Genomic DNA, 14,977 nt, shown 5'->3' with positions numbered 1-14,977 from the left:
TCGTCTTGCTGTTTTAGGTTATTAATAAATTGGAAATGACACTCTCATTTTTCCAACGACTTAGGTTTTAGCAGTCAGATTGCAGTTGTGTAGAGTAGTTTATGCTAAGTTTTTTGGTGCTTTCAGTGTTGTTTCCCAGTGCCCGGGCTCTGTGACTGACAAAGCGTTTTCTTGCAGACACGAGTTGGCGCTCCGAGGCAACCTTTCAGTTCACTGTCGAGCGCTTCAGCAGACTGAGTGAGTCGGTCCTTAGCCCTCCGTGTTTTGTGCGAAATCTGCCATGGAAGATTATGGTGATGCCACGCTTTTATCCAGACAGACCACACCAAAAAAGCGTAGGATTCTTTCTCCAGTGCAATGCTGAATCTGATTCCACGTAAGACGGTTTAAATGATGCAATTACAAATCCACAAATAGTTATAATACATTATTGGAAGCCAAATTTGATCGGCCTCTTTTTGAATTTCCTTGCTGCCTCTACATAGCCCTTTGATTTTAAATTAAATACATTTCCCTATTTAAAACTCGACTGGTAGGTATTATGTCCAAACTAGAAATGGTGTATATTTTTCTTGCAAATAAAACACTAAAGTTCACGTGTTAGAATCTACCAGCCCATGGAACATGGAATCAGCCCATCTGGACCAGCTGACTCCTGGATTACCAGGCTTAATTCTTAACTCTACCAGTAACTGCCTGAGGGGGAAATTCTGGTTAAGGAAATTCCTCAGGCCCGACATCCTCCTCATGGTGTGTTAACCAATTCCTGTGGGTTACTCAGAAAGTTCAAATTAAAACATTCTTTCAGGGTTTTACAAGATGGGCCTCTCTGGCTTATTTTGGAAAAAAAAAAGTTTATTCATGTAATTTCTGAAAAAAGGTACATTATAAAATGTCTTAAAATTGAGAAGAGTCTTGGTGGTTGCTCTATTCAGATGAAACCAAAGATTAGGGCTTCACATTTTCTATCTATTGATTCAATGTCAAAAGTTTGACTCTTCCCCTAAAAACTGTCACTGCCCAGCATTCCTCAGAAGCTCGTTGTTAGAAGACAGTGTTTGAGGGGATCCGGATCACTGTCACCCTGTCTTTCTCATTCCACGTCGAGGAGTCAGAGAAGGCTGCTTCCTCGGACCCATCCTTCCAGTCTCCCCGCCACCCCCAGGTTGGGGCCCTCAATGAAGATTGTTCCCCAAAAGCGCTGGCTCTAGCTATGCTGTCAAAGCTCCAAGGAACACAGTTCATTTCATTTTTCTTTGTACTTGAACGTTTAAGAAGTGCCCAGCCAATTTTATGGTGCGGCCAGAGCCTGTATATAGGTTAAGTTTCTTCTTCCTGTGTTTCCTGTGTTCTCGTTATGACCTGATCTGCTATTTGGGTTAGATTTTAGTCTAACAGACAATTGTACCTGAATGGTAGTTTGGAAGAACAGTGAGCTGTCCACGTCCCGCGGAAGCATCTGAGCAGGCAGAAGTGCTGCCATGAACACACTGCTCTCCGCTTGTGGTAGTGAGTCTGCAGCCAGGTCAGAGTTCAGCTCCAGCAGTCCTTTATAAAGCTCAACCGTGATTGTAAACCTTTAGTGAACTTTTCAAGTGGTGTGTCTTTTTGGCTTTTAAACATTTTAAGCATTGATTGTGAGGCCCTTCTGTGGTCTGCCCCAAACTTGACTGCACCTGCAGTCATTTCTCTCGTGGTTGTGATTTGTCCCAGGCTCAGGGTTCTTCGGGAGCCCCCGCACAGCCCTGCCTACGGGCTGTGTGAGAGGTGTTCTTGGAGGACCAGAGCCACAGGACCCGCGAGCTTCAGGGGCAGGAAGGACGCTCAGAGTGACACCTTTATCAGGAGAACCTAGAGCTTGAAGTCTGTTCATCTGAAAGATAGCATTATCATCATTTTCTTCTTTTTCTGTTCTTTTCAAATCATATCCGTAATAGATACTAGAACCAAAAAGCTATAGTCTCTTACAAAACCTAGGACCAGTATTTAAAGTTTGAAACTTGTATTTTATAGATACCAATAAAAAAACTTGGCATAAAACTTCTCAGAAATTAAAAAATGAATAAAACCATGCATTAGGTCACTGCACCACAGACTGCTTCAGGGGCACGCTTCTTTCTCCCTTAGAGGTGAACCCGTCTCCCCACCCCGATCCCTCCAAATACAATAGAAGAGAAAAAAGAACAGAAATATGGGAATTTTTTTGTGTGTTTTAAAAAATGTATAAACATCAGTTAAATTTCTCAACTAAGGCGTAGATTATTTTCTTTAAACAGGTCGTGGTCTTGCCATGCACAGGCAGTGCTGAAGATCATAAATTACAGAGATGATGAGAAGTCCTTCAGTCGTCGTATTAGTCATTTGTTCTTCCATAAAGAAAACGATTGGGGATTTTCCAATTTTATGGCCTGGAGTGTAAGTAACAGTGTATTTAGACTGAATAATCTGAGCATTATTCCTTGTTCCGCTTATTCTGTATTTCTTCAAGTCCTTGTGTTCGTTTTAGAGTCCAAATGTTTGTGCCATGAGTTGGACAGGTATCTGTGAACATGTGTTTAGCAGCCAACAGGACTCAAGTCTCGGCTTTTTGTCAGACATTGTGAGGTAGTCACAAGCTTTCCTGATAGGCCAGGTTTCCTTTAAAAGAAATACCGATTGGGGCTCTTTCCTGAGTCAGGCATAGTGTGGGGTGATTTGCCCTAACTTCATTAATTCTCAAGTCCAGGGGCCGGCCCGCTGGCGCAAGCGGTTAAGTGCGCACGCTCCGCTGTGGCCGCCCGGGGTTCGCCAGTTCGGATCCCGGGCGCACACCGACGCAGCGCTTGTCAGGCCATGCTGTGGTGGCATCCCGTATAAAGTAGAGGAAGATGGGCACGGATGTTAGCCCAGGGCCAGTCTTCCTCAGCAAAAAAAGAGGAGGATTGGCAGATGTTAGCTCAGGGCTGATCTCCTAGCAAAAATAAATAAATAAATAAATATTTGTATCTTTATAAAAAAAAAAAAAATTCTCAAGTCTGTTCATTTTGGCTGCTTTTTACAGAGGTAGAAACCAGTAGAGCGTCCCCGAACCTCCCCGAGCCTGGCTCCTTGGAGCAGGTGCCGATTCCTCCAGTCCATGCTGTGGCACTGAGCCCCCAGTGCCTCTGGCTGCCGCCTCGAGGAGCCAGGCTTTTCTGTTTTTGTTCAGAGAACAGTTTAGAACAAATCAAAACGCTGCAGAACTAGAAGCACCATTTGGGTGTTTGAAAAAGTAGTATTTTAATCTATGCAGTACACGGTGGCTGCCTCTGTGGAATGATATGAGCATTTGGATGTTCTCACACAAGTTGGATATTCTCATTTTTTATAGGAAGTGACTGATCCTGAGAAAGGATTTATAGATGATGACAAAGTTACTTTTGAAGTCTTTGTACAGGCCGATGCTCCCCATGGAGTTGCGTAAGTTTTCCTTTAATTGGGTGCTATTAACAAACGTCTTTTGTGCTGTGGTGAGAGAAGCATTAGCATATTAACAGAGATGCATATATTCAACAGAGGAGCGCCCTCCCCCTGCGCGCCCCTTGGCACACATGTACAGAATACACAGATGTGTGTGCTAGCTTCACATTCATTCCTTTATTGAGCAGATTTATTGAGCGGTTCCTGTGTGTCAGACACTGCTGTGCACTGGGCATGTAATTATGGTCAACGAGACAGCCATGGGTTTCTGTCCTCAAAGAACGTACAGACTGGTTGGGTAGAGGAGTTAAGACCAGTACGTAAATGACGACAGCAGGAGCTGCTCTGTTTTTATTTTGTAGAGGGCAGGGATGTGAAAATCTGAGTGTCCTCAGTGTGTGATGATGGGTAAGCAGGGGCGGAGTTGAGCACCACTGGCCGGTTGAAGTGGGAAGTGAGGCAGGACAGAAATTGGAGGAGGACCTGCAAGGAGATGCTTCTGTCGCTCAGTCCAGGGGAGTCTGGTGTAAGAGGAAGTTTTGGGCCTTAAAAAATGTATGGCATTGGGTCATTTGTTGATAAGGAGAGATGTCAACAGAATTTGGGGGTGGGAAGAACAACATGAAAGACACCAGCAGGGCAGTGCATCAGGGCAGCGCATCAGGGCAGCGTGTCGGGACAGCGTGAAGAGGGGACTAAAGGCTGAGGGCATGTTGGGATCAGGTTGTAGAAGACCAGTGAAGTTTTTAAGGCCCAAGCATGAAACCACACAACGCTGGCGGAGAGGAGGTTGAGTGGCAGGCACCAGTCTGTTGCTCACGTTATTTTCTGCATTGCATAAGGCCGTGTCCTTTGGCGAGAGTGCATAGGTGAGCTAGACGGAATGGGGCCAAGAACAGGAGGGCAGCCAAGAAGGAGCTGTCACTTGGTCCAGGTCCTGGCTAACGTGGCCGGGGCGTGGGGGTGTGCTGGGAATTTTTTAAAAAGCAAATAAGATTTATTAGTTTTTATATTGATTGGATTGGTACAGGAGGAATCAGGCTTTTATTAAGTAGCCTTTTCAAAACATACACTTAAGTTGTATTCAGGTATCAGGAGTATGGGGCAAAAACAAGGTTTTTTAATTGTTTTTTTTTTCTCGTTTTAAAAACTTTTCCCTTATGCTTATGATAACGTCTTTTGGCTTAAAAAAGTAGACCAAATTTTTCAGCTTTACCAATCAAAACAGATTTCTTGGTTTGCTCTCACTTGTCAAAATCTACTCAACCATTATCACCTAAATCTTTGATTGTAAAATAACCATCTGTAATTCAGGATTCTTGTGTTTTCTTGCCAATTTTAAGATGCTTTGCCCACATGTGCATTTTAACCAGGGCCATTTGGTACACCTGAGCGTGTTTGCAAGGCCGTGGACTAACCCCTGGAATCACAGGGCACTGCTGACCCTGACCCCACAGTAAATGTCCCCTCTAGAGTTGGTCACGCCTGGTGGAGAGCGTGTTTGTTCATGTCTTTGTATTATGTACAGAGGGAGGTGGGGGTGGAGTGGGTGGGTGGTTCTGCTTTCAAGTGGCATTCTCTTTAGCTTCCTATTAGTACTGGGGGGAGGGAAGGAGGGCAGAGGGGACTGTTAACTCTGGGAAGACTACCTTGCTCCTACCCAACCACCAGAATAGCAGACTAAGGAGGAAGAATGTCTAGGAGTTTAGAAGTCTGAACTAAAATTTGCCAGTGTACATGCCTGTCTTTTCCTTTGTATGCGATTCTACAGAAAAGAGGAGTTTCAGCTGTTTCTATGTCTTGCTGACTACGCACGTGACTTAATATGCATGTAATAGAACTACATTGGGGGTCATTTGATACAAATATATAATTAGTGTCTGTGACTGCTGATCTTGGTAAACGATGGCAGTGCTGCTGCCAGCAGACAGTGCTTACGCTGCTTCTCGAATGCTGGGGTTGCATTTGCACTGCTCCACGCACTTGGGGGAACAGAATCAGTGACCATGGAAGGGAGTGTGCAATGAGAACTCGTGGCTCTGTTGTCCCTAGTGCCCTGGGCCTGGTGATGAGGCATTAACTTGGAGGGGCACTTGGACTTCGTCCTGTGTCAGGATGGTGGCAAAGAGGAGACGGTGCATTAGCAGTGAAATGTTGGCCACCACGCTGACATCTGGTCGAATCCTCCACACACATTGCAGAAGCAAGGAGGTGTCGGTGCAGTTTTCCCTCAACCTCACACTGATCTTGTAGGTGGGATTCAAAGAAGCACACGGGCTATGTCGGTTTAAAGAATCAGGGAGCGACTTGTTACATGAACAGCCTGCTGCAGACTTTATTTTTCACAAATCAACTACGAAAGGTAAATGGATGGTATTTCTCTCCCTCAACCTTCCACCTCCCCTTTTCTCTCAAGTATTAGGGGCGAGCAAAATCCTCTCACCAAGCTTGGCAGTGTCTCCTCGTACCACAGTGCTGTCTCCTGAGAGGGACCCCAATTTTATGCTTATACATGTCTATTCCTCAGTGTTCAGACACCTGTAAAGCTAACTTGGGTGATCAAAAGTTTACTACAGCTAATAGACTAACTTTAATTGTGCTAGAAATAAGATTTTTTTTTTAAATGTGAGAGCCATTAGCAGCAGCATTTGAGAAGTTTTATATCAAAATTGATTTGTTGAAAAACCACTGGCTTCGAAGTCCGATTTTCACTGATTGTAGATAAAACTTATTTTTATAAGTATTAATAAAAAGAGTAGACGTCCCTTGAATCTAATGTAGGATAGGCGTTTGTACTTTGGGCATGTCATATGCACAGTGTTAAGTGGTACAGACAACACGTGCTCCTGGTCGTGGGGGACCACTGGCTGGTCTGCTGGCCTTTCATGTTATATTTGAGCTATTTCTGGACAGCACCAATTACTGTGATAGTATACCATGGGAATAGCTGAGTGTGGATGATTCAGTAACATTTAAGTTTCATCAAATCTATTGTTCACAAGTAATGTTAAGTTAAAAAATGTTGCTCTAAGAAGTACAAAATAAGTGGTTCTGTTTGGATGGTGAGCTATAGATAATTTTTCTTATTCGTTTTACTTGTGTTTTCTAGATTGTCTCTAAAGACTTTGATGATTTTTTTTTTAAACTTTCTGACCTCTTTGGGGGATAGTTAAAAGCCCTAGCAGCTGTCTAAGCCATTGTGATATTAGAAATGATACTTTCACATAAAGTTCCATTTTTATTTCTGATTCACTTCTTTTAGGCTGTGTACATGATGCCGACAGAGGGCGACGACTCATCTAAAAGCGTTCCTTTAGCATTACAAAGAGTGTTCTACGAACTGCAGCACAGTGACAAGCCCGTAGGAACCAAAAAGCTGACGAAGTCCTTTGGGTGTGTATGCAAGAGCTGCCCCGTCCGTTTGGCTGCTTTCTTTAAGGATGAATGAAGGGAGAGGGGAAGCATTGAGAGCATAGTGTGTGAGCGCTAATTATGCCAGTGTTTTTATCACTGTGTTGTTTCACCTCTTTGGAAATAGAGGTTTTGTTTTAGAATTTTGCTTGAGGAATAATTCACTGAAAGTTTTACTTTTCAAGAAAAGGGCGTGTATAGTTTTCAAATGTATGTACATTTCCTTGCAAACACGACCTTCCCTTGCAGTAAGATTGTCAGAACAAGATAAAAAACTTCTGAACATTTTGGTGTCCTGATAAACTTCAATTTATCTTTGAATTATAACCTCCAAAAATAGTTTCCTCAAAAAATGAATTTAAGAGTAATGGCTGATGATACAGTTTAGATTTTTTAATCTACTTTGCTTGTTAATTTATTCTTATTTGAAATTTGGAAGTTTTAAGTATAAATGTTTCATTTTATCTTTCTAAGGTGGGAAACTTTAGATAGCTTCATGCAACATGATGTTCAAGAGCTGTGTCGAGTGGTAAGTTTTAAGCTGTAATTGTGTACTCCTTACATTTAATCTTCTGAAGCACCATCAGGAGCTGTTACCAAGTGAAACCTCAAGCCGCCTTCATGTCAGTATCACTCAGATGTGCCCCTCTTTGCTCAGGACCAGAGCGAGGCTAGAGAGAAAAGGCAGCATTTGTCACGTTTACAAGCTAGAAAGAATGAAAAAAAGAATGATTATTTGAAAGTGAAGTATGAGGGGAATTAAATTTCAGTAGTAGTAGGTAGTATACTTTTAATGTGTTACGTTGGTCTGTCTACCTGAGTTATCAATCAGAGAAACAACGGGTTGGCTTACGTAGCTGTCCTGCTTATCCTCCCTCACTTTAGAGCAGTGACTTGTGTTGTTCCTCTGTAGCGTCCAGACCCCTCCTTCACACAGAAGTTCTCACTGAGGCCGCCCTCTGTGTGGGTGATTCTCCCTAGAACCATCTTTAGTCACTAACCAATTCCCATTCTTCCAGTTGTGATGAAAGAAAGACACACACACATGCACACACACACACACACATACACACACACAACATGAAATGGCTATTCAAGGTGATTGGCTGGGCAAGGTGTGTTTTCTTTTTTGCAGCACTAGCTGGATTGAATCCAGTTCATTAAATATCCATGGACAAACCAGTCAATCCTGTTGACAGGCTCAACCTCATTAATCTCTTGGTGTGGACCAATACGAGTTAAGTTTAGTGCTCAATTTACATGCTTTTCCACGGAGGTAAAACGAATATAAAAAATGCTTCTAAAGGCACTACAGATTACTAATTCATTCCAAAGGCTGTGTAAAGGGTTAATCTCAACTGTTGCATGTAGATATTTTTGTAAATATCCAACCAAGGAAGATTTTATATGTTTTTGATAAATTGCATGCCAAAGGTCATAATATTTATAGTCTAGATTTTCTTTGACCATTGAAATTTCCTAGTCAAGTTTCAAATTACTGTATATTAATTAAGCATAACATTTTCTTAAAGCTAAAATTTTCTTTTCCAGTTGCTTGATAATGTGGAAAATAAGATGAAAGGCACGTGTGTAGAAGGCACCATACCTAAATTATTCAGAGGCAAAATGGTGGTATGTGATTCCAGTTTAAAAGAATGACTTTAGAAGATTTAAAATGTGAATATTTTGACAATTAATACTGAAGCCATCTTATTTTTCTTAACTTGTAGTCCTATATCCAGTGTAAAGAAGTAGACTACCGATCTGATAGGAGAGAAGATTATTATGATATCCAGCTAAGTATAAAAGGAAAGAAGAATAGTAAGTTCTGTGTCCATAATGGCACGACCTCTTGATCATTTCTGTTTTGTTTAATGCTTCATTTACACCAGTGATTTTCATTGAAATGTAGCATAGATAGAGAAAATTGCCCAAATCGTGAGTGTACAGCTCCCGGAGGGAACACAGGCTCGTGACCATCCCCTCACCCCCACCCCCGGTCAAGAAACAGAACATTTGCTAGCACCACTGTTGGTCCTTCCTGGTCGCTACCTCCCCCTTCTCAGAGGAAACCAATATTTGGGCATCTAACATCCTACGCTAGTTATTACTTTTTGCATGGTTTAAATATTGATGTAAATGGAATCATGTGGGATGTAGTGTCTGTTTCTCATTTCGTTTGCTCAACATTATATCTGTGTGGTTCATCCATGTTGTGAGTAAGCAGTAGTGTGATCATTTTCATTGCTGTATAGTTTTCCACTTTTTGAATATATCAAAATTTTTTGAAACTATTTTTCTCTTCATAGATATTTTTGTTTGCACTGTGAGGCTATCAGGCATAAGGCCACTTTTGTGCCTGTCTCTGGTGCACCTGTATTTTGCACTTAGGCAAGTGGAATTGCTGGCTGATAGGGTATGCTTAATATTCAGCTTAATAGGTAAAGCTAGCAAGTCTCCCAAATCGGTTTATCGATTTCACCCCCAGCAGCAGTGTGTGAGAGTTTGCATTGTCCACATCCACGCCGGAACTGTCAGTCAGACTGGGAACATTTTGGTGGGACTGTGGTGCTACCTCGGTTTTAATTTGTATTTCCCTGAAGATGAGTGAGGTGGTCGCCTTTTCCAGTATGCTTATTGGCAGTTTGGATATCTTATTAAATACATGAAATATAGTAACTTAATGTCCGTCTCCTGATTGTGTTGTTTGGTTTCTGGGTCTGTTTCTGTTGACTGGCCTCTGTCCTCCTCCTGGGCTGGTGCTCTTGCTGGCTGACGGCCATTGTGGTCTGTCTCGTGTTGGGTGTTGGATGTCCTTCCCCGTTTTCCGGGGCCCGGTCCAGCTCCTTGGAGACAGCGTGGCTCTTGGGAAGCTTGTTTGCAGGCTTCGTTGGGTGTGAGTGCAGCAGCGTTTAGTTGAGGGCTCGTTTGTCCCCAGATCTGAGGCAGCACCTTGCTGAGTTTTCAGCCTGAAGTCCATATGATCTGAGGCTTTTCCACCGTGGCTGGAGGGCATACAGACTGTTCCCAGGCCGCTGTGAGCTCTGAGGCCCATTCACCGGTCCTTTCAGTGGCTCTTCCCCGGCCCCAGATAATTTCCTCTCTGCTCGCTGACCAGCACTCACTGACAGCTCCGAGAGAACCCTCTGCAAACTGCTGAGCTCTCCTCTTGGGCCGCTCGCCCCTCCTGGGCTCTCTGTCCCACGGATTGCAGCTGCCGTGGACCCTCAGATTCTCACTGTTGTCTCCTCAGTGCCTCAGAGAGCCTCTGGGCCCTGTTCAGGGTTCCCTGCCGTGCATTGCAGCCTGGAGACTCGACACAGTGACCGGAACAGCTGAAGGGCTCTCTCAGGGGTCGCTGTCCTGCACTGCCTGTCGTCCAGTGTGTGGAAGTGGTGGTTTTCCACAGGTCCACTGTTCTGCTAGTTCCCTGCAGGAGAGGAAGCCCGATCCCTGTTGTCCCTTTACGACCAGAGCAGGAGTCGTTCTGTGTGTCTGCACGCCACTTCTGGGTTGGATTCTGAGATCTTCCCCCGGTGCGGGGCTCCCCTTTTCGGTCTGTTAATGTTTCCATTGGCTTACCAGAACTTAATAGGTTTAGTGAAACCCAGTGTATCAGTCTTTGCTTTTTGTGTCCTAAGAACACCAGCCCTGAAGTCATAAGATATTCTCTTACCTGTTATTGTTTTATCTTTTCTGTATTTGCAATCCCCCTGGAATAGCATTTTTGCGTATGGTAGGATGTCAGCATTGATTTCCACTCACCCCTTTGTGGACATCAGGGGACCCCACATGTTCCTCATTGCTCTGTGCCTTTGTCCACCGTCAGCCATTCGTATTTGTGTAGATCTGTTCTAGACTCTCTCTTCTGGTCCACTGGTTATCTTGGATAGATGCTCCATTCTTTCTTATTTTCAGCTTTATTGTAGTTGAATAGACAAAATTGTAAGATATTTAAAGTGTACATCGTGATTATTTGATATACGTATACTTGTGAAAGGATTGTCCCATCTAGTTAATGAACACGTCCATCACCTCACGTATTTCTTTTTTGGGGGCTGAGAACATTTACGTTCTACTCTTTTAGCACATTTTAATTGTACGATACGGTGGTGTTAACTGTAGTCACTGTGTTTGACATTAGATCTTCAGTCCTTATTCATCTTATAGCTGAAAGCTTGTGCCCTTTGACCAACCTCTCCTTATTCCCCCCCTCGGCCCCCACATTCCTGCTATCTTTCTACATTATCTTAATAATTGTAGGTTTTTAATGACTATTTTGGTCAAAATTTGTACTTTACAGTAACTTGATTTTGTTATTAAAACATTGTCTCTGTGTTATCGTTTGTAACACCTTTAAGAAACCATATCAGTGTCGTTGGAGTTTTCGCCTTTTGTGGGTGGGGCAGGTGGTCATGGCACATTTATCTTGTCTCCCATGGAGGCTGAGCCCTCCTGCTCGTGGCTGCCCTTACTCACAGCCTCTTCCCTGGCGTTCCCCAACGTGCTGGCTTGGCTGTATTGTCATCGAAGCTTTCCTGATAACTTTGGCTGACTCTGTTCTCTTTCTCTCTTGAAGTATTTGAATCATTTGTGGATTACGTGGCAGTAGAACAACTCGATGGTGACAATAAGTACGACGCTGGGGAGCACGGCTTGCAGGTAACGTGGAAACTGTGTACTCATGTCCTGTTTTGGCCTTTCACTTTATTTTCAAATTTTTTTTGCTTAATTGTGAACTAAAAATTCACTTGTGCCTTTGCATATGCTGCTAGGATTTAGAGAGCTCTGAGTGTGTGCTGGTGGAGTTGGGCAGGAACGGGTGGAAAGGTGCCAGCAGGAAATTCACATGCAGCGTGTTTGCACCTCTGTCCCGGTGCATGAAGATGTTTTCTCCATTTCATCCATTATTCCGTTCCTGCCCATACTGGTTCAGTGCAGGGGTTTTCCTCCGTTTCTCCTGGGCATCACTGGACTCAGTAACTTGGACTCTGTTTTGGCTAGTGGTGTTTTGCTTTTTTTGTGTGATGGAGTTACAGTTTTCTGAGGATCACGATTTCTAGAATGAAGAGTACATTGTCTGTTACTTGCTCCACGTATACTTGGTTGTCCCTGTTTGTTTCCCACGTGGCCCCACGGGGACTCTGGGCTTCTGGCAGAGCAGCAAGCCTCGTGAACAAGCGACCAGTCCATGGTCAGTAGAGGGATGTGGACGGTGGCTAGCTCCAGGCTGTTGGTCAGGCTGGTCGGTGGATCTGCAGCATCCTCACGGATCCAGCCATCCGGGGTCTCTGTTGCAGCCGCATAACCTTGACTCATTGGCTTAACTAATTTATAGTTTTTCAGACTGTCCTGTTTTTACCAAGCCTGCTAATTTATAATGCATGGTGCCAATGTACCTGTTTTGCAGTGGGCCACACATCTGCTATTCTCCTGCTTGGTCAGGCCACTCGGTGCTGGGTTGTGGATCAGGAAGTCACTTTGCAAACATGCAGCTGGATGTGCTTAGGAAACACTTGAGTCAGCTCACAGGAATTGCCCGATGTTTTAGAGTCTGGGTGAACAATACGTATTTTATTTTATTTTTATTTTATTTATTTTTTTTGTAGCAGGTGAAAATAATACCAAGTTTAGTAACATGTATACATGAGAGAAACCAGGGACACTGCGTTTCTCCAATACGTATTTTAGACTCCCAGTCTCAATGACAGCCATGGAGAAACAGAATTCTTTTATTATTCTTTCAAGTTGTATTAAAACCATGCTATTTCTTTGTGTGGCAATAGTTTCTTGGGTTTTTCTTTCTCTTTCCAGAGATAACCCTGTCCTCTTAAATACGCTAGTGTACGTCAGAGAACACGGCCAGATAGGTGTGCTTTGTCACAGCCACCAGTTCCTCCAGGTGGACTTCTCTAGCAAGTGTTGGAAATAAGGGCTACAGCCCAGAAGGACGGTCTGAACTGGACGTACAGCCTGGGGAGGGCCCCTGAGGCCTGGGAGTTTGCATATGCTGAGTTTGAGTTTGACAAAGGCTGATTTTAGTGAGGAAAGCAGAGTTGGCTGAGGTGCAGCGGAGGGAGGTGAGGTGTGAGCTGTTGAGTCTCGGGTCCCCCAGGGAAGGCCGTGTTGAGGAGCCGGGGCTGTCCTGTAGCCCGAGGTAGGCAGTGGCTGAGCAGCGGCTGTGTTGGTGGTCAGAGGGCCTTGCTGATAATGAAACAGAACGTGTCTAGAAGTGGGATCGAACAGTAAGCCCTGAGTGTGTGCTCCATAACGTGTCTCCCTATGTAAGCATCACGGAAGTCGAGGGAAAGGCAGCCGGTCACTGGCGGTCCTCCCCACCCGTGACTGTTCGTCTGTGCTTGTTCAGGTCAGGCCTCCTGTAAGGACACCTCATCTGGCATAATTATAATCAGAGGTTTCTGCTTTTCCATTTAATGATTTTTCTGTGTTTCTCCATATTTTTCGTAGTGTGTAGTGACCATATAATATGGCAGCAAGTGACTAAGATTTAGTTTATTTAACCGTTCCTCAGTTGCCAGGCCTCAAGATAGAGTATAATCCACACTGAGAGGGAATCGCACACACAGGCTACGGCAGCGTTATTTTAATAGCAAGCCGGACATGGATCTCACAGAACACTTGAAAGGCATCCTGGAGGGAAGCTAGGCCCCTGCCTCTCCCCACCAGAGGCCTGCATGTTCCAGTCTCCTGAGACGCTGTTGCTTCACTGCTTCAGGAAACAGGCAGAGGTGAACTACATGTGTGTTTCTTTTTCCATGTTCAGGAAGCAGAGAAAGGAGTGAAATTCCTAACATTGCCACCAGTGTTACATCTACAACTGATGAGATTTATGTATGACCCTCAGACGGACCAAAACATCAAGATCAACGACAGGTAACCTGGAGCGGGGCGTGACAGGAAGATGTTGTCACCTGATTTAGGGCTCATCTCAGTGCTTTGTTTACTCGTCATGTTTCGGTCTCATCCCTGGTTTATTTAGGTTTCCCGTGTACCTAGGTGTCCAGGAACTGTCATTCTAAAGGGACAGTTGCTCTGAGGAGATTTAGAGGCTACTCTTCTGTGTCCTCCTCTCAGAGCCCTGGCCCCTCCATGCTGGGCCAGGTCAAAGTCCACGAGGAGAGGCTGCTTCCTGCATGCCCCTCGAAGTGGAATTTGACGACATTGTGTTTGTTTTTAAATAGGATTCTCCAATATTCTGTAATCTCCCAGTTGGTGTTGACTTTTAGAATACAGAGTTTTTGTCCTGAGTAGTGTGAGTACCAACTTTGTATGGAGTAGAGGTTGGTCAGTTACCCTTCAGACTCGAGGGAAAATGTGACCCAGTCAGATGACCTGCCAGTGGCAGGGCCTTTGCTCGTGCTTTCTTTACTGTGGACCAGAGAAGAGGCCGTCCACCAGGCCTCCTGTGGGTGGCCTGCAGACCAAGTCCAGCCTGCAGGTGTGTTTTGTTGGGTCTTCACCTTAGTTTTGTTTGTTTTTATTGGAATTAGTTGCCAACATTTAAAAAATCATGAGATTTCCCATAAAAGTCCAGATTTCTGGCATCTTTTAGGAATTCAGAACATTTGGCAACGCTGAGCCGGAATTCCCGAGGGCAGGGTGTCTGGTGCTGTGCGGGCGGCTGCCCCTTTAGGCCCTGCCCCTCCGTCCTCACCTCCCGCCCCCTTCCTGCCTCAGGGGCTCCTGATGATAGATTTTGACTGTGTCATCAAAAGTTTATGGAGGGCCGGCCCTGTGGCTTGGTGGTTAAGTGCACACACTGCAATGCTGGTGGCCCGGGTTCGGATCCCGGGTGCGCATCGAGGCACCACTTCTCCGTCCATCCTGAGGCCGAGTCCCACATACAGCAACTAGAAGGATGTGCAGCTGTGACATACAACTATCTACTGGGGCTTTGGGGGGAAAAAATTAAATAAATAAAATCTTTAAAAAAAAAAAAAAAAAAAAAAAGTTTATGGAGCCAGTAATGTAAAAACAAGTTGAGTTCAGCATGTCTTTAGAGATCACAGGGTGGGGATTCTTTTTTACGTTTCTTCCCTCTCCAAATCTGATTTTTCCACGTTTCTCAAACCTGCAGGATATCCTTAGTGGTCTGAGTCCTGGACCA

The 14,977-nt window shown here is 44.4% G+C and overlaps 1 protein-coding gene across 3 annotated transcripts in view; it reads left to right on the top strand.

The window, feature by feature from the left end:
* USP7 (ubiquitin specific peptidase 7) overlaps positions 1 to 14,977 on the top strand; it is a 77,626-nt gene that overhangs the window by 48,708 nt on the left and 13,941 nt on the right. For all 3 annotated transcript variants that reach the window (XM_087449609.1, XM_087449610.1, XM_014793455.2), the window contains exons 3-12: positions 178 to 376; positions 2,277 to 2,415; positions 3,350 to 3,438; positions 5,692 to 5,800; positions 6,701 to 6,831; positions 7,324 to 7,378; positions 8,401 to 8,481; positions 8,580 to 8,670; positions 11,429 to 11,511; positions 13,634 to 13,743. In XM_087449609.1, coding sequence (XP_087305735.1) covers positions 178 to 376; positions 2,277 to 2,415; positions 3,350 to 3,438; positions 5,692 to 5,800; positions 6,701 to 6,831; positions 7,324 to 7,378; positions 8,401 to 8,481; positions 8,580 to 8,670; positions 11,429 to 11,511; positions 13,634 to 13,743 — 1,087 coding nt within the window. The remainder of the gene's footprint in view (positions 1 to 177; positions 377 to 2,276; positions 2,416 to 3,349; positions 3,439 to 5,691; positions 5,801 to 6,700; positions 6,832 to 7,323; positions 7,379 to 8,400; positions 8,482 to 8,579; positions 8,671 to 11,428; positions 11,512 to 13,633; positions 13,744 to 14,977) is intronic.

This window comes from Ceratotherium simum, chromosome 26 (assembly GCF_057802395.1).
Source record: "Ceratotherium simum simum isolate JZ-2026a chromosome 26, ASM5780239v1, whole genome shotgun sequence".
NCBI classification, from domain to species: Eukaryota; Metazoa; Chordata; class Mammalia; order Perissodactyla; family Rhinocerotidae; genus Ceratotherium; species Ceratotherium simum.
This window is presented reverse-complemented; position numbering and strand designations above follow the sequence as displayed.